This window comes from Aedes aegypti, chromosome 1, assembly GCF_002204515.2.
Source record: "Aedes aegypti strain LVP_AGWG chromosome 1, AaegL5.0 Primary Assembly, whole genome shotgun sequence".
Classification (NCBI taxonomy): domain Eukaryota; kingdom Metazoa; phylum Arthropoda; class Insecta; order Diptera; family Culicidae; genus Aedes; species Aedes aegypti.
The window spans coordinates 111433584-111454213 of record NC_035107.1 but is presented as its reverse complement, the minus strand read 5'-3'; the positions used below and the strand labels follow the sequence as shown (position 1 = coordinate 111454213).

Below are 20630 nucleotides of genomic sequence, written 5' to 3'. Positions count from 1 at the left end.
ACGATAAATTGTTATTCTTCATCATAAAGTTGGTTTGCATGTAGCATGCTTCACCAACTGTTCGGCAGGCAACAGCGGTGCTCCTGGCGGGAAGCATAGATCAAAGTAATCCAGGCTACTATGTTCTACAGCAAAAAAGCAGTGTTGCTCTGAAAGTAATTGAATGATCATCTCAGCACGATTTGGACTTTGTTATCAATAATAACAAATAATCCTTACGTCCCATCGAAATGTGGTCTTCGGCAAACTTGTAGCTGGGAAGTTTTCACATAGGATGAGTGTGTTCACTTTTACCAAAGATGGTTAAAAGGAAAAAGATGATCGACTCTTTATTTTGCCATATATTTTGTCGACGACACGTTATTCAAGTAACACTACTGCCATCTGTTGAGTCAAAAGCGCGTAAACATTATATTCAGCTAAATTAAAATCATCGTGCAATCAAAAAACGAAAAGTGGAAGAAATCAAAACAACCACGCTTAAAAACTGTTACACTGAAGTGAGTGCGACTCACATAACATCAGGCTTTTCTGGAACAACACAACATTTGAGTAATTTTTATATATACTAAAAATTGTTCATGTGCTGTTTTTTTTCTTCTTTTTCTCACATTTTATGCCATTTAGAGATGATTGGCAATGTCGCACATCCACGTTTGAGCTGTGTACCTTTTTTCACGCGTGAATGTCATAAACGAACACCTCAACATCTGGTGGTCACTAGAAGAACATTGCATATTAGTTGGCTTTTGACTCACCAGAGCGGCACTATTCATGTCGCCTAGAAAACACGAGAGTCGGTTATCTTTTTTCTTCTAACCATCTTTGCTTTTACCTAAAATATTATGATGACGTGTTAGAGGGCTGAACACAAAAGATTGGCGTTTTCCATAGTAATCTCCATATAAACTTCAAATAGCGTGTGCACAACCAAATTTCTTCCAAATCACTTCAAATTTTGGGAGGATCATTTTCATTATAATTGACATCGTTTAAGCATAGGGGAGCAAAAACTTCAAAATTTGCATCAGTCTAGTCCTCATCTTTTTTCGGGAAATTATACCTATCTTTCGAAGTTAGTACACCAGATTATGACTTGAAGAGACATGTTATGCATAAACCACATACGAAGATCAAGCCCAAAATAGTCTAAGCGCCATGGTCGTTGGTGCTGACAATTTAAAGGTGTCTTGTGATCTCACTACGAGCAAATAAAATCATCAAGCATTTCAAGGACTGTAACAGTTACAAACCTGTTTTTTATATTTTAAAATTCAACGACTAGTCAACAACATCTCGATAGCAACTACTTACCAACGCCTTTGGAGAAGTAATCAGATATCGTTCTGCGTTGCTGTTTCTTCCGTGCTTCTTCCGGTGGACTCGCTTCGACAAATTCTCCAATTTCATCAGTTTCGCACCTAATAGTTTCACTACTTACAATCACTCGATCTTTGGTCTCGTCCTCGATCTGGATCATCACGGAATCTTCTTTCACCTGAATCTCCCCGTCATTCTCTTTGTCATTTTCTGCCTTGGGGCATGGCGATGTGGAAGGGCACAGCTTTTTTGCCGGACCAGGTCCAACGGTGTAATAGTTGCGATCCAGCTCGGCAATAAGCGATACCCGAGAGGAAGGTTTCTGTGGTGACTGAGTTACAACCGAGGAGGAGATCTTGCTCGAGTCGTGCGACGTAGAGGAACAGGGTTGTTCTTCATTGTCCAAATGTGTCATTAAATTAGCTAGATTTTCGTCATTTAACTCGTCGTCCTCTGGGAAAGGACTTTCTGCTTTCGGCTCCGGAGTTCTTTCTTTTGGCATCAGATTTTTCAAATTGAAGCAAGATGGCTTACTTTTCCTATCGTAGTAATCTTGGTAGAAGTAAGCATACAGTTTACTGGGTGGCAAATTATGTTTCCGGAAATCTTTGAGGGTTCGCCAAATTTCGCCTGAAATGAAAATATGAGTTGTACGTACATGTTAGATTCCCAAATGGATTTAATAACATTCTCCACGAAACCATTCTCCAGAATTCCAGTCCCCAAAATGCACCATTCATCAAAAAAGCATATTCATCCAAGTTTCATAAGTTATGCGAGAATTGTGAAACAGGATGCAATTCTATGTAAGGTACCGCGGGGCAATTGGGTAAATGGGGTAAGTGAAAATAGTATATTTTACTGAGTACGTGAATCAACGTTTTAAACTCATGCGTAAACCTTTGAAGACATTCAGAACATTACGAAAGGTAAGAGATTCCTGCCATATTTTTTAGCCACTATTGCATAATAGAGCGAAAGATTGTTAACCTGTCAACTATTACTTCGTAACAAGTTGGCGGCGTGTAATCTTCTTTTAATAATTTCAGTGGAACAAAGTTGCGGAAAATATTTGTCTGTACCACTTTTAAGTTGTCTCCTCTGACAGTTTCAAACTGTAATGAAAAAAAGTTTTAGAATATATTCGACGTAGATCTAAAAATAACTAAATTGAAATACCATTTATTTTCTAATTGCGTGGGGCAAGTGAAAGTTTCTCATTAGAGATTGAATTTGTGTTTTCTCCTTAGGTAGCTATAAGTGAACATGATTCGCAATTATCACAGAAAAACAGAAAGTGCTTATAATTCAAACAAACAGTATAATCAAAGCGTTAGAAGCTATTAGAAATCATAGAACTTCTCTAACGAGGATGCCAAACAAACGGTATTGATATGTCTACTTCGGACAGCCGACTAAAATAAAGACTTTGATTGAATAGTTCCAATATAAAAAAACGCACTGAAATCTCGTGGAATGTCTATGTAAAGCTAGTTCAAAACATAAAAATGGGGCATAGGTCTATCCACATAAAAAAGATTCTTAATACTTTATTGAAGGATTCCGTTTGATTTCTCCCAAAACGTTATCCAACGTCATATCCGACATTCTTTAAAACAAATAATGAGCGGTGGAGATTCTACAGAGCAGATATGCAATTGCTGTCTCATGATGTAAGAACTAACATTAAACGTAAATTCAAATTGAAGCCAAAATCTTTCTGGAAATACGTTAACGAGCAGCGGAAGACATACGGGCTGCCTTCTTCAATGGAATTGAATGGGAGAACGGGATCATCTACTCAGGAAATTTGCCAGCTATTCGCAGAGAAGTTCTCTATGGTTTTTAACAGCGAGACTTTAAGCAGCCATGAAGTTTCACTTCCGGAAATGTTCCTTTGAACGACTAAGGCTGATGGCATACCGAAAGAGAAGAGAAGTGAAGTGAAGTGTTGGCGAAAAGAGAAGAGAAGAGGTAAAAATGGTATGGCATATTGGAAGAGGTTTCGAAAGAGTTTCAATGCGCTCCGTGTTTTCATTGATTTTGTGCTTCGGCAACAGCATGCTGCCTGCGACCGGAGAGAGAGCGCGCACGGCTGCTCTATTCGGTTTCTTCTCCTTTCCCATGTCCCATTCGCATCAACAGAGGCCTGTAAAGGCGACTCTGTAGAATGTAGCAAGTTTGTTAAAATCATTTCTCATCAAGCAGGAAGACTGCTTCTCGATGGCGTGCGAAGAAATCTACATTCTTTGGATGTGATCCATAACCGTAGTAAACAATCATTTCCTGGTCCATATTATGGATCACTAGTTAGAAGTGCTAATATTTGGTATTTAGAATCAACAATCAAGAAAAATGTTTTCCAATGATGAATTCATACTGAATCGAAGCGAACGAGCATGTTTTATGCTATAACATTTGAATTTTACCACCTGTGGGAGCTTATGAATGCTGACGGCACTTCTTACAGAAAACGACCATATAATGATAGCTATGTGGTACCAACTAAACATTTGTCAAATACACCGTTATTTAGCGGTTGAACATTACAAATGGTAGAAGACAAATAGTATAACATGGGAAAAACATGTTTTACGTAAACGTTTATGTTTTGGGCAAGTTATTCGATGTTGAACGCCAAAGTGATCCGTCACTGTGGGTGATCCGTAACTGCGTGGGCGGAACAACATAAAAATTGGAGAAAAATATAACAGAATAAATAAGAAATCTAGAAACGTTTTTCTCAATTAAGAAACAAAAAATTTGAAAATAAAATTTCTCAATTGTACCTTGGCTCTAAGCATTTTTGGAAATTATCTAAAATTAAAAAAAAAACCTCAGAAGCCAATACCGGCATTGGAAGAAGAAAACTGCTATGCAGTTTGAAAGTGCGCACAATTTTAATTAAGGACTTACCAGTCCAATAGAAAATCAAGTTACTCAGGACTTCGAAAATATTCTCAATCAAGAGAACGTTTTCGAAAATTCCTGGGATACTGATTTGGAAGAAATGAGAACTATTGTAATTGTAATTGCTCAATCCACACCCTGGCAGACAATTATCCGCCCATCTAGACACGGGCTGGGTGAGGACCTACCAAGCCTCCCCCGTTAACATGTCCTATACCGTTTAGCACACCGGGATCTTCCACAAGCAGGCGCCGGAATTAAAGCGGTCCCACAAGCTTCAGATACATTAAATAGATATAGTCCCTCTGGCACTAAACCGAATGGCGCCCTCCGCTTCACCACTAGTACTGCTTCCCCACACGCCAAGCACAATATCGAAAGTAGCGCGTTGTATAGCAAATACAGTACACCACCTCCGACACTATGCCAAATGTACAGGAAAAACAGCACCAGTAAGAAAGCGGAAGGCGCACCACTCGGTTCAGTGCCAGAAGGACTATAAGTATAACGAAGAAGAAATGAAAAGATAGTAGAGTTGGTTCGGTTATTTGATTGCTGAAACGAAAAAAACAGAAAAAACAGAAACAAAGTGTTAACATTAAAACGGGGTTTTATAATTGATCAATGTATCGATAGTTTCTCATCTGTTACGTTTCCTTATCGTAGCGCTGTCGATTTTTTCCATCTCCAGGGTGTTCGTCTCCGCTCGAGCAATGAGGACCATGATGAAATGAGAATATAAAAATGTGAGCATTAGTGTTGATCTAGTAATAGATTAATTTAAACTGCTTTTCATGTGCTAAATAACTTGTAAACTCCTACTCAATTATGTTTTGTTGGCCTACACGTTTTATTTAGACACAATTTTTATTTAGAAAACTATTTGGATTCGAGATTTTAGGTGCAGATTGAGCATGTTTGATAAAACAAGCATCCTGTTTTCAGTTAAAGAATGTTCAAGAAGTTGATGATTCTGTTATTTATACTGGCTACATACAAGAATTCACTATTGATGTAATATATGGATATTGAAAGTTCCAACGCGCGATTATAATACTTCAGTTTTCGTGCTGTTGTATTGGTGTAAGTAGTGGGAAACCAATCAGTTTGGTGATTCTAACGGTAACAAATAGCAAGACGAAAGGAAAGTTGATAATCTATCATCATTATGATTTCAGTCCTAATTTCATGATCCGTTTAATAAATTCCGCGTATGATTCGGCAATTTTAACAATTTATACATGTGTATTCGAAGAAAACAGACTACGAGCATTTATTACCTGTTGCAAGGTTCCTAAGTGATCAGATATTTATCATTTTCTACAGCCTAATTTAATAATACCTACATTGGGTTGTAACAAAAATTTGATCTTGGGATGTTGATTTGCCTCCTAATCATAGTTTCGACAATAGTCACATGCTTACTATCCCTTATGGCAGTGTTGTTGATTCTATTGTCTATCGCTCACCAGTTTCGCGCCACCCGGCAGGGACTTGGTCCTATGTACCCAATACTCTGCTGTGTCTTAACTTCACGCAATACATTCTGTAGATGTGTGATACAGTTTGCGGAATATTATGATTTATCACTTCGTTCAGATGGAAAATTCTGTTATGGTACCATATTCACATATCAGATAACTCCCACCTGGAACGATGTAATACATCGGAGACATGTAGATTCAGATGTATGTATACGATCTATGCCTAGTTCGGCTCTGATCGACAGGCAATCAGTGTATTCAGTTTTTCAACTAGCTTGAAGCGATGAACGTTTCAAGACAAGCTCTCCACTATATCTGCTAGCAATCACCGGTCGTCGATAGACATTTCGGTTCTTTTCTGCTAAAGATAGATTCGATTGTATGCCAAAGACTATGGCTCATGCTTTTCAATACAGCTGGAAAAACAAGAACTACACCCAGCACCAAATAGTACGTAACTATGAGGCGGACCGGAAGGTTTGATGAGCAATCCCCACCAAGAAATGAGAACTATTATTAAAAAATTCAAAAATATGAAAGCTCCTGGCGATGATGGAATTTTTTACATCCTCATCAAGAAACTTCCCGAAAGTAGCTAATCATTCTTAGTTGATATTTTTAACAAATGTTTTCAATTGGCATATTTTCCTGACAAATGAAAAAATGCTAGGGTTGTACCAATTTTGAAACCAGACACAAATCCTGCAGAAACTTCTAGCTATCGTCCAATCAGTTTGCTTTCCTCCATCAGTAAACTTTTTGAAAAAGTCATTTTGAACAGAATGATGGCCCACATCAACGAACATTCATTTTTTGCCAATAAACAGTTCGGATTCCACAATGGACATTCGACCACTCATCAACTTTTACGTGTATAAAAAAAGTGATTCATTCCAACAAATCTGAAGGCTATTCTACTGGTCTTGCTTATCTAGATATAGAAAAAGCATTCGACAGTGTTTGGCACTGAAGGCTTGATTGTAAAATTAAAAAAAAAAATAATTTTCCAACATACATTGTTAGAATAATTCAAAGTTATCTGTCAAACCGTACATTTAAAGTTAATTATCAGAACTTCAGGTCTGACAGACTTCCTGTAAGAGCTGGTGTTCCCCAAGGCAGCATTTTGGGACCAATATTATACAATATTTTCACATCTGACTTACCAGAGTCAGGGATGTCAAAAATCTTTGTTTGCGGATGACACAGGCCTCTCCGCCAAAAGACGAAGCCTGCGTGTCATCTGTAGTCGATTGCAAAAAAGTTTGGATATTTTTTCTTCATACTTGCAAAAATGGAAGATTTCTCCTAATGCTTCCAAAACTCAACTAATAATATTCCCACGTAAACCAAAAGCTCTTTATTTGAAACCTTCAAGTAGACATGTTGTCACGATGAGAGGGGTTCCAATAAATTTGTCAGATGAAGGTAAGTATCTAGGGCTCATGCAAGATAAGAATTTAACTTTCAAAAATCACATTGAGGTCATTCAAGTCAAATGTAACAAATATGTAAAATGTCTCTATCCCATTATTAATAGAAAATCAAAACTTTGTCTTAAGAACAAGCTTTTGATATGCAAACAAATTTTCAGGCCAACCATGTTGTATGCTGTATCAATATGGACTAGCTGTTGTGATTGTAACCAGGAAAAAAAGCTCTTCAGAGAATTCAAAATAAAATTTTGAAAATGATTCTGAAGCTTCCTCCCTTGTATAGTACTAATGTGTTACATAAAATATCCAATGTTGAAATATTGGAACAAATGTCAAATAAAATAATTGATAATTTCAGGCAAAAACGTTACAATCTTCTATTGCCACGATTAATGCGTTATATTTTTAGGTTAAGTTAAGTTAAGTAAGTGTTTTTTTCTCTTATAAGCAGGTGAAATCAACTCACCTGTAAAAAATCTGAACTGCTACAGCAAATGAAATGTAATATGTTGTTAATAAAATCTTAAATTTGTTTTACAGAATTAGGATGATAGTGTTGTCTAATAACACAGAACACACAGAAGAAATGAATGTAATGTTTGAAATGATACTAATAAAGAAATTAAAAAAATGATATCTATCAAGCCTACCGAATATATTTTCAAAAAAAGTTATAATTTTCGAGAATTTTGAAATTGAATGCCTTTTTCCAATCAAAATTAAATTATTAAACTTCTGCTGTTATGAACGAAAAATTTCTTTAAATTCACTTAACACTTCAGTCATCGCGCTGTTGTATTTTGTAAAACACTTTTGAAAAAAAAAACTCGCTTTTCGTCCTCAACAGCAGTGTAGTGGTTTTGACGGTGGTTAACCGCGCGACGACTGGAAGTTTAAACAATACACTAGTTATAGATATAATATCATGTTTGTATCTATGGAATGAAATAGTATGTTAATTGCATACCTTTTCTACGAGTACTTTAAATGGTTTATGGGAATCTTTTCTAAACTTGAATCATCGATATAAACAAGATCACGAATGGTTCCAATTGCAGTTAATTTTTAAGTAAATATTGATTTTCCGAACGGGTAATAATCGATCAAATTTGAGAGCAATTTCCCGTTTTATTGAAGTAAAAGCTATGGTTTTAATGATTGATAACAAATCAACTCTCTTATTTATAAGTCATGGAACATTGTGGTTTTCCTTTTTTTCTACGGAATGGCCGAGTGATAATTTTGCTTTGGGGAATTTAATGTATAAGATCAGTTCAGTGGTACAAAGCACACATTTTTTTTTTTCAAATATAAAAAAGAACTTTTCTTTTGTGTTTGTTAATTTAGTTTACTCCCAACTGTTTTCATCAGTTCGAAATTCACGCGCAATATTAGTGCTGCCAATAATAGTTCAAATTATCTTCAAGCGTTTTCGCGCGTCGAAGCACCACACGAACTGCTTTCACGCTTGACCACACTTTCCATCCCTCTTCGCATCGCTTCAGTATGCCAGGTAAGCGCGATTTTCATACAACATGCATGGAGAGACCTTCAACGCGTACGCTCCTCTTTCACATCCTCGCTTTCTGTCTGTTCTAAGTAATATAGTTTTAGATTTTATCAAACATGCCTTGTCGATTTTTTATATACCGCATTGACAAGTGATCCACAAGGAGCAAGTTTGTTTTACGTAAGCCATAGTGTTGCACAAAATATCTAGATACAGTGAAACCTCCATGAGTCGATTTTGAAGGGACCATCGACTCATGGAAATATCGAGTAATGGAACAGCAATTCTTTGGATGATAGTGTTGCACACAATATTTCACAAAATTTTATTGAACTGGTGCTTGATATTGAATCGTAATCAAGAACTCTAGGAAGATTTCCTGTTTTTAGAGGCGTTTTACAAACAGTTACTTAAGGTTTATCCGATCGAATTGCCCGGAACCCATAATGGCGTTGTTTTGGTTTTGTTTCACATTGGGCTGGATAGATTATTTTAGATAGGTGAGGTTGGGACGGAGAATATTGCTTTTACCTTGAATTTCAATTTTCGATGGAAAATCCATCTGATTTTTTTTCTAATTTAGATGTCAGTATTATCATTCTGTATTTCTGTTTATTTGCTGTCAAATCATCTAACAGTGAACAATCTGCTCTTCAAATCAGCAAAATGGAGTTACATAAAGCCAAGAGTACTCTGAAAATTATACAAGAGTGAATATTCAAACTGATGAAAGTTTAAATCAAAGCCTGAGCTTACATGATCAACTGAACATATTCTTCGACATCTTTTTATCTCGATTTATGAGGAAAATGTATACAGGAAACAAGACAAATAGAAATAGGGAATATATGATTGACGAATTATAATTATTCATGATTGTAATAAAAATGTTGAAAAATATAGATATTTAAAAGAGAGATTAGTGCTGAACAAGCAAAATATTATTCACCCCTGTTCTTGTTTATATTCAAATGCCATTTCGATCGAAAACAGTTTTTCATTTTCGCCAACAATACCAAGTAGGGATTCTTCCACCACATTTAATGATAAAAGATGTTCTGAAGTAGTAATCAACTGGAGAAAGCAATAAAATAATATAGAAAACAAAAATACTGATTACTGTGATGCATCAAAACCCGGACACCTAAGATGATACACATATTCAAATGCTTGCATACGATTGGTTAATCGTTATTTTATTATGTATTACTTTGGGATGATAGCTTTTAGGTTAGAACTTGATAATTTTCACCAAATTTACAATGAATTTAATGTAAATTGAGTTAATTCTGCATCATGTCGTGTCCATAAATCCGGACACATGAATCAAAATCTGGACATTAAAAAAATCGCAGTTGTTCTTAAAAAAAAATAAAAACGATTAAACATACCTTGATATCACGATACAAAGATTCATGGATTTGTAAAAATAATGTTGTTCCTCTGTTGGATTATACAGAAACATCATAAAACGTAGGTTTTGAAGTCTTCAAAAGATACTTGTGATATGTGCGTCGTTCCCCCAATAATTACACATAATTTACAAACATTTTCAGTTAATACTATTTAAAATCACAACGGTACAACATTCAACGAGTTTTCCAGGTTTTCGAACAATTATGATGTTGTATTTCTTTTTGAACTTTGAAAAATTGTATGCTGACACACTGTGTCAGGATTCGAAACCACACATATAAGTATCCGGACAGTCTTTTTCTAGCACAGAATTACATGCATTTCATTAATTTCTTCGAAACTATTGACTTTACCGAGAACAAAATACAAACAAATCACTACAGAACATGAATCACATATGATAAGCACGTAACAAACGCGTGATGAATCGCCGAAACGCGATGGCGCATTGAGTAGAATTTCTTTGGTTATCGTTAATTTTGAAAGCAAACGCGTCCTAGCGGAACCGACTTTTGTTTTTGTCTTTGTTAATGATTTACAAGACTAACTTGATGTCGATTCATGTTGCAATGGTCAACAATAGTTAACATTAATAGTAGGAATAATAATCTCACACTAGGAAGGATATTTAACATTGAAATGATTGAATTTCACCAGAGTGTCCGGATATTGGTCCTGTCCGGATTTTGATTCATCACGGTAACAGTTTATCAATAAATCAGTTGTAATTATGATAAGTTACAAAAGTTAATTCATTTAATTAGAAAATTCCCTATTTGTGGATTTAATTTACTAGCATACGTTCTGATCCGTGCTCCATTTACGCCAAGAACGAGCGCAGTCATATCATATTCCTCTAGCGGTCACTAGCGTTCTTGCGCGTCGAAGCAGCAAATGATTTCCACAGATCTCTTTGAACCTCTTCACTTCGCCTTCAGTATACCAGGTAAGCGCGTTTTCCATATAGTTTGCATTGAGAGAGCTTTGACTCTTTTCTCTTCTCTCCTTTTATCCCTTCTCTACTCCTGCAATATGTCATCGCCCTAAGCATTAGGTGCAATCAAAATAGACGATGGAATGATCTCAGAAGCAGCAAAGCAACTGAAAGCGTCCAACAATCCTGGACCTGATGGAGTACCGTCCGTACTCCTAAAGAAACACATCGCCGGCTTGCTGAGCTCCCTTCTTTTTTTATTTCGTTCGTCACTTTCGAGCGGCATATTTCCTTCTAACTGGAAGATTGCACACATGTTTCCGGTGCACAAAAAAGGAAGCAAGCGCAACGTTGACAATTACAGAGGGATTACGTCGCTATGTGCCGTGTCGAAGCTTTTCGAACTCGTTATCATGAAACCACTTCTGTCGCACTGCAAGCAACATCTTTGTCCTAATCAACACGGGTTTACTGCCGGTCTTTCCACCGCCACCAATTTGCTCTGTTTGACATTATTTATAACCGACAGCATGGTAGAACGATCACAAACGGATGTTATTTACACCGATCTGTCCGCCGCATTTGACAAGCTGAACCATACTATTGCGATCGCTAAGCTTGAAAGGCTCGGCGTCTGTGGCAGTCTCTCTAGTTGGTTCAAAACTTATTTAACCGGTCGCCTGTTGAAGGTGGTGATGGGAGACTGCAGATCTGGGAGCTTTTATGCTACGTCTGGCATACCCCAAGGTAGTCACCTGGGGTCATTGATCTTTTTAATCTATTTTAATGACGGTCATTCGGCCATCAGAAGTCCTCGGCTATCACATGCTGATGATCTCAAAATGTTTCTTAAGATCCACTCCATTGCCGACTGTGGGTTTTTGCAACAACAGCTTGATCACTTTGCGGATTGGTGTTTCCTGAACCGTATGGTAGTTAACCCAAAGAAATGTTCCATCATAACGTTTACAAGGAAAAGACAGCCGATAATATTTGACTACTGCCTTCTGGGAACTACAATCGATCGTGTGAACCCAGTAAAGGATCTCGTGATTCTGGATTCAAAGCTGACATTCAAGCCGCATGTTTCGTACATTGTCGACAAGGCATCCAGAACATTGGGATTCATCTTCAGGATTGCAAAGAACTTCATAGACGTCTACTGCTTAAAGTCCCTATATTGCTCGCTCGTGCGCTCCACTTTGGAACACTGTTCCGCAGTCTGGAGCCCCGCTTACGACAATGGCTCCGAAAGGATTGAGCCCGTACAGCACCGTTTTCTTTGGTTTGCACTTCGGAAACTGCCATGGAGAAACCCGTTCCAACTGCCAAGCTACGAGAGTCGATGCCAGCTGATTGATCTAGAGCTACTTCGCACCAGAAGGGACGTCTGCAGAGCTCTTACGGTTGCAGACACGCTACAAGGACAGATAGATTGTGCATTCATCCTGGAAAAAATTGGTTTACACGCCCAGTCACGATCACCCCGGAACAATGTTATGCTACGCTTGCCACTACGAAGAACTAACTACGGAATGCATGGGGCGATCATCGGTATCCAGCGCGTCTTCAACAGGATTGCCGTACTGTTTGACTTCCACCTCACCCGTGAATCGCTTCGTCGAAGATTTTCGGAGTTTTTTGCTGGTAGAAGCGGATAACGACAACGATTATATCACAGACAAACAGACGTCACACTCTCATAATTGTCCATCGACCACCTTTTTAACGGTCAATTCAAAAATATGGTAGGTGGCCAATCCACCAGCCGCAGCGCTCGCATCGATTTTGTTCGCGTTTGACGTTTACACACTATCGCCATCTGTTGGCCCGTCGGCCAAACACATTAATTTTAGCATTGGGCGTACATGTCCTCGAGACTATGACTTTGATCGAGATTTGTTCTAAGTGTTACGTCTGTTTGTCTGTGATTATATGTAAAGTGTTTTTTTTAATTGCCTGCCAACGTTTATGATTATGTTTAAGACTGTGACCAAAATTATGTTTGTGATTTAGTTCTTTTTTTAAATTTGTATTGCCGTCCTTAGTTCAGACAATATCATTGGGGCTACGAAGCCTGTTGATAAATTTAATAAATAAACATTGGAAATGTTGTAGTTATGATGTTGTCGAATCATTTCAGCAAACATAACTGAACAGAAGAAAAATGCAACTGACAAGAATATTTTTTTCTTTGTTTACATGTTACTTATGTTATTGTTCATTGGGACGCTTCAATAAATGTTAAAGTTAATATAAATCATGAGTATAACTGTTAGTTTTTAAATTTTTTGTACAAAAAGATAAACTTGCCCCATTTATGGGGCAAGTGGAAAGTAAGGGGACATTTTTCAAAAAGTTTTTATGTATTTTTTTTCTTTAATTCTACATAAAAATCAATTTCAGCATAATGCTTATATTTGTTGGGAGTCAAACTATAAAATATACACAACCCCATTTATTTAAATTTTAAGTCTCTAGAATTTGAAGAATCTCAACTATACGAATTCCATTACCCACTTGCCCCACGGTACCTTATAAGATTGGCTATTAGGCATTGCACGGCGAAATTCTCTCTCTTTTGCTCTTCAACAAAACTTGAAAACAATGGTGCCAGTACCTGTCAACTTTGACAGGTACTGGCACCGTTGTTTTCAGATTTCACGAAGGAGGGAAAGAGAGCGATTTTCTAATGACGTCACCGTGCAATGGGCAATGGTTTAGTAAAACATGGATGTGATTTTTTATTTCCTCTCGAGGTAAGAGGTAGGAGCAAAACTATTGTCCATTTAAAAGTTTGAATTATTTGCTTGCTTAACCTCTTCACAGTAAACGAACGGAGTATATTTTTTTTTAAAACGTTCAATAAAATGATTCCTGATTTGTTTTGGTACAATCAAAGATATAACACGCTAAAGACTCTAAAGACATAAAGAAAAAAGAATAAGTGTCTGTGTCAGAACCCAAACTTATTATAAAGCAAGGAGCCAAAATTTCAAATTACGCACGAAATTGTGAAAATCGTTATATACGAATTCATGCCATCGATTAGTAACTTGATCTTGTTGCTGTCCATGCCAAGATAGAACGACACTCATCTACACAAACATAAAGACATTTTCGGAGTCTCTGCTGTTCAAAATCACCTACAATCCATTATCTAGCTCGGATTCAGAATTCTGTTATTAAAACCATAATGAGGCTGCCAAGATTATTTCCTACAAATCAACTATATTCCGAGAAAGTATTGCCACTATCCTTACTTCATAAACATGAAATCTGTGTGCTTTTTTATAAAATTATTAACAAAAGAATCAAATGTAATTTCACGCTGATAACAGTTTCTGACATACATAATCATCATACTCGACAGCAATCTAACTTACATGTTGTTCTAACAAGAACTAGTGTTGCCAGGGATAGTACCTACTATGATGAAAGGAATCAATTTATATAATTCACTGCCACAGAACATAAAAGAAGAACGCTCCTTCAATATTTTTAAATCCAAGATACGATCCTATTTATTTCAATCAATTATTATAACATGTCAAAAAATAGTACCGGCGATCGTAAAATATATTGAGTGTACCGAATAATAACACAGTGGAACATGTTTTTGTCTGAAGCATAAAAATACCGCTATTTAATTAATTGAGGGTTTCTGAATCCATCGCCGTTTTCAAAAATTTCACAGCACGTCTAGTTTTTGAGATATTGGTGGTTGAAAATGTAAAATTTAACTATTTCAGCCAACTTGCATGCAAGTTTGCTAGCTTGTGAGGCAATTTATTTGCTAAATTTGCCACAGAATTCAAACTTTATATGTATAACAATACTTATCAGCAAAGTTCATAATATTATCGACGCTCAAAATTTATTTCAACCAAATCATATCTAAAATGAAAGTTATAGGACTTAAACTTTGCATGCTTGCTGGATTGGAAAAGTTTGATAAATCATACCTTAAATTTCATGTAAACATCATTTAAACCAGTGTTTTATACAACTTTGGCGACCTATAGCTAAAAATTGTGACGTGCATGGACATTCCTGAGAACGGCATCAGATTCAGCGGCTCCAAATCTACTAGAAATCAGGGATGGGAAATGTACTGTAGCAAACATTTACTGCCTCGACATTCACATTTTTCTACACGATCATCAACATCCAAAGCAAACCATGACCGTTCAAAACAAAAAAATGTCACGGCTCTTCAAAACTGTAATCTTTTCTTCCCAACGTTTTTTCAAACCCGAATGCGAAATGACTCGAGCACAGTGGTGACACGATTTTTCCGGTTGTCGGGGTTTTGCATTTTTGCTCGATAAAGGCAGCATGAAAGTGCTAGCTGAATGTACATGTGGCGATATGTACCGGCCCGATAAGGTCCGATGGTTGCAAGATTGCTTGAAATATGGCAGCTGCTTCTGCCGAGAAAACCGAGCATTGGCTAGGAAGGCTCCTGCTTTCCCAAAAGCCGATGCCGCACCAGCCTATCTCCACTTTTCCGAGGGCCTTCGACCCGTCCGTGTACCGAAAATTATATATTCTGTACTTGGTTCTGATCCGGTCCAGGAAGAGAGCTTGAGCTATCCTTGGGTTGCCACCTTCCTTGAGTTTTTGCTTCAGATAATTATCCACGTTTACTTTCCTAGCGGACCAGCTCCTGGCTCCGTTACGGTGTCGCTCAGATACCGGAGGGAGCTCTATGCCGGCCACGAACCTTAGTATCTTCTTCTTCATGGCATTAACGTCCTCACTGGGACAGAGCCTGCTTCTCAGCTTAGTGTTCTTATGAGCACTTCCACAGTTATTAACTGAGAGCATTCGTTGCCAAATTTGGCATTTTTGCATTCGTATATCGTGTGGCAGGTACGATTATACTCTATGCCCAGGGAAGTCAAGGGAATTCCCATTACGAAAAGTTCCTAGACCGACCGGGAATCGAACCCAGATACCTCCAGCATGGCTTTGCTTTGTAGCCACGGACTGTAACCACTCGGCTAAGGAAGGCCCCAGGATCTGGTTGGTCTGTATTTTTTTTTTTTTTAGTTCGTTTATTTAAAGGCTCACACGCCGTATCCAGCTTTACAGAGCCGATTTCTGCTTTCTACTATGCGTAGAATGTTCAAAACCATTGTTACATTTATTTTCAAAAATAGCATTTTTTCCATCAGAAGATGTATTGATTTGCGCATGATCAGTGTTTGGGGAACCCTGATCAGAACAAGTCTTTTTCGTTCCACTCTCTTTGTTGACCCGCCTCGATCGCCGTCGTTTGTTTGTCGTCCCATTGTGTTCTGTGGATGAGCTGGATGCTTTGTCATCGTCAGTCCACACGTCGTCGTTATTTTGATTCGTTTCTTCTGGCTCCTCTACGTTATCTGGAGAAGGAGATTGATGATCGATGTTTATCGGCGGGAAGTCGTCCTTAGTGAACAGCCCGACGGAAGATGTCGATGCTGTTGATTCTGGAAGTGTTTTGCCAGCAGGAGCGATGCTTGAATCTGGACATTTCTTGCCAGGATGGGGCGGTTGCGCGCATAGGCGGCAGGATTTAGGCTGGTTGAAATAAGACACCATTGTAATTTCATTTTCAATTGTAATGAATGAAGGTACGTGTCTAAGCAGATTCATCCTGAGAACTCGCACTCCATTGGATAGTCCCGGGAAATAATGCTTCCATTTCTCATTCCGAATGGAGATTACCTCTCCATATTTTAACATATGGTCGGCGACGGTGGCGTGACTCATCGCCGGGGGAAGATCGTGGACACGAACCGTCACTGCCTCACAATCCACGTACACGGGAATCCGAAATTTTGTGTTTCCACAAATCATTGATCGCTTCCAATTGTGTTCTGCTTGGTAGCGCGCAACGATTTCATGTGACTTCATTTCGATGAGCACACAGTTTCGTGAGTGATGCAACTGAATGCTCCTAATATCCGCATATTGGAGTTTTAATTCACTCTCCAAAAATTGATGCACTCTAGCCACTTCGGGGCGAACAGGTAGCACACTAAAATCAACCACTAGGGTGTTTTTTCGCGCACCGGACATTTTCCAAAAACTGCGAAACAAAGCGAGAGGTAAAGAATGACGTCCGACGCGTGCGATGTCTGGCTATCAACTGTGGTCTGTATTTTGACGCAGGCCTCCGATCCGTCGTTCTTGGTTCTTTCCAAGAAACTGATGGCCCTACTATCAATGCTGTTAGCCAATTTGTATCGGAAAGGTAAGACCACAGACAAACAGACGTCACACTCTCATCATTGTCCATCAACCACCTTTTTAACGATCGATTCAAAAATATGGTAGGTGGCCAATCCACCACCTGCAGCGCTTGCATCGTTTTTGTTCACGTTTGACGTTTACACACTACCGCCATCTGTTGGCCCGTCGGCCAAACACACCAATTTTAGCATTGGGCGTACATGTACTCGTGACTATGATTTTGATCGAAATTTGTTCTAAGTGTTACGTCTGTTTGTCTGTGGTAAGACTTCGGCTTCGGCCCAGGCCGAGTCGGCTGGCGTGGAAGGCAGATGTCCCGAGATTATCCGGATCGCGTTGTTGTAGGTTCCCCCTAGGTTGCTGACCAGTTCGTCAAAGCGTTGACCCGTAATTTCGATCCCGTAAAACAATCGGCTGTTAACGATTGCGTCGGCAACTCGTATTCTGGACGTTCGATCGCTTCTTTTTCTTTTTATTTCTTAAGCTTCATTAAGTTGATTCGGGACTTGCATGCCGATCGGTCATTGTTAAAGTGGGCTTTGAAAGAGAGGTGCCGGTCGAGGGTGACGCCAACGATCTTACCGGTTTTCTTGTTTGGTGGTTGGTGTTTCGAATTGCAGTTGTGTAGTCTTGCGCATTTGGTTGCTGAGATTTCAAAGCCCACTTTGTTTATCCATTTGGCGACTGCATTTACGGCTGCCTGAAATTTTCGCCTGATTATCTTCGGGTGTTTCCCTGTGGCTAGCAGAAAGATGTCGTCAGCGTGGACCAGTACGTATACGCCTTTCGGCAATGATTGGAAGACACCATTCATTCCAACTAGAAAGAGCGTAATGGCGATAACCGATCCCTTTGGAATACCGGTTTGTTCGGGAATTTCTTTGGATTGATGATTCCCGATACTGACCCGGAAACGACGGTTGGTTAGAAAGTTTTTAACGAAGCTGGCCAGATCCAGTAGGAGATTAATAGTATGTCATATCAATAACTGCCAACGAAATGTTCGATTGCGATCAGATTATCAAAACCGATTTGCTTAATGGAAAGAATTTGATCAAATCCAATGTTTTCCACTATTATGCCAAATGACGATTACGCCAAACGACTGTTATGGCAAGTGACATTATGCCAAACGGAATAGACCCATTTTCGCTTGGGAACCGCACTATCAGCATCGGTTATCCATGTATATAGATACTAACGTATTAATTTCAAACTATATCTTTATCAATCGTTTATCAAAACGAATCCTTTCCCATATCCAAACTCTCAGTGTCTTCTTGTCGAAGTGCAGAGAACTCTTCGACTTCCATAAAGCAAGTAACACGTCAACATTTCTCTTACATCCTAGGGAACGAAATTCTGATGAATGTTATAGATATTTACAAATGTTACTTACAAACTTTAACTTTGTGGTCCACCAGGAACGTGTACATTGCATAGAACTGATCCCTCAAATCGCTATCTCCAAACGTGTAGTACACCAAGGGACGACTGAGCACGCAACAAACCATCAATTGCAGCATCGCTTTCAGCTTGGCATCACCTCCGAATGCCCCACAGCCCCAATTCCCCGTGGCAACTCCCGGAGCCGGCGTCGACAGTGGATGATAATATCCCACGTAGGCCTTGTTCAACTCCCGGAGCATCAATTCCTCCCGGTACTGGTGAATACTCTGCACAAAATGCAACGCATCTATCGCTACTATGTAGCATTCCCGTCGACCGCTGGCATCGCGAGGGGTCTCGTCCTCGAAATCTCCAGCGAACGTAAAACTGGACGCATAACCACTGTACTCACTGAACTGTTCCGAACCCATCATGACGAGGGCTTCCTGAGGTTTGAGCGCTTCCGTGAACAGTTTGCTGACCAACAGCTCCGGATTGATCACAAACCGGATTTCTTCCTGTACGCATCCATGTCCAAGAACGCCCCCGCCCAGATATTTATTGGCAAAGTCCACCTGAAGCAGCCCTTTGCCTTCGTCCTCGATCGTCCCCTCCGAATTGATGTGGATTGGAACTGTGTCTCTTCCCACGATAACATCGCATTTACTCCAGTCTATAAATTGCTTTGGGTTCATATATCTTCGTTGAAACGTTAACACTCCGGCAGGCATTCTCGAGCAAACTCTCCGGAAGTAATTGCAGATACATTTGATCTTTTCCAGAACTGATTGTCCTCCGGATTGAAACAGCCGATTGAAGTTTATATCCGGAAATAGACTGTACTCCGATTTCTTCTTTTGCGTGTTGCGTCGGGGAAACGTACACAAGAAAGCATTAGCCAAGAGACAGGCCACCTGTTGCTGGGTCAGTGAAATGGCCTTATTGCTTCCCTGCTTCAACAATGGAATGGCTCCGGGAACCAAATCCGGCAGCGACAACGCCAACCGGATCATCTTTGGTAACGTGTACTCGAAAAATCCCGCGCTCTCTTCCTCTTCCAGATCTTCTTCAAACAGCTTATGAAGCGATTTGAACTTCCAACTGCCGGCATATTTCGTGTTGTACGATAGGATAGCCCTTTCCAGCTCCCGGCTGTTGGCAATTGGCTGCAGGAGAGCATTCTGCACCAATTCCCATCGACTCTCCAGCGTTGTTCCCCCATCTTCCTGCTCCACCGGATATTGGCTACGGTGCGAGCAGGGCAGCCGAACATGATTGGCATCCCACTTGTTGTAGGCCCTACGCGGCTTCGGCGGTTCCGTGCCGTTTGGATCATCTATCGGCAAGTTGTACAACACAACGTGATCCTCAGCCGGGCGAACTTCAGGGAAATGGCGCAACTCGTATCGGCCCAAGCCGCGATATATTGTGTCCATGGGAACACCACGCCAAGCGCGGTCATCCTCCCCGTCCAAGACGGGAAATTCCGCCTCACTTGTCTCTGCAGTGTAATCGAACTTTTTAGTATTTATTTCAAACATATATGAACAACGATTGCGGCTTACCAACTGAATCCATTCTGCTGTTGTTCGCAATGAGTAATGCGCACAAATACGAATTTCGTTATTTTTCGCTTACTTGATTTGATGAACGTTACACCGTTACACACCGGCAATTATTTTCTATAACAATTACACAATTATGAATAAATAGATACAAAACTATCGGAAATATTAAATTTCTTCTTCTTCTTCTTCTCTTCTGTTGTTGGTTGGATAGGTGACAGCGACCATACATCCATCTGTTTCTTTTACGTCGATTTGACAGCCCACCCCTGTAGCTGCTGAGCAGCGTCTTGCTCTCAGTAGGCGGTATAGCTGATTAGCTCATCAGCCTTTGCCTATCGTGGTTTGTTTTGGTCTGAAGGTTTTCGTGCTTTTTGTGTTTGGAACTATTTTTCGATCATTTTATATCTTTAGTTGTGCTTTCTT

At 39.2% G+C, this 20630-nt stretch overlaps 1 protein-coding gene across 1 annotated transcript; it reads right to left on the bottom strand.

The window, feature by feature from the left end:
* Positions 1-1227: 1227 nt before the first annotated feature.
* Positions 1228-20614, bottom strand: LOC5570708 (poly(ADP-ribose) glycohydrolase). The gene is made up of 3 exons (XM_021845188.1): positions 20205-20614; positions 18650-20140; positions 1228-1950 (listed from the first exon to the last, which is right to left on the bottom strand). The coding sequence occupies exons 1-3, from the start codon at positions 20215-20217 to the stop codon at positions 1307-1309; spliced, it is 2148 nt and encodes a 715-aa protein (XP_021700880.1). The 5' UTR covers positions 20218-20614; the 3' UTR covers positions 1228-1306.
* Positions 20615-20630: the final 16 nt, after the last annotated feature.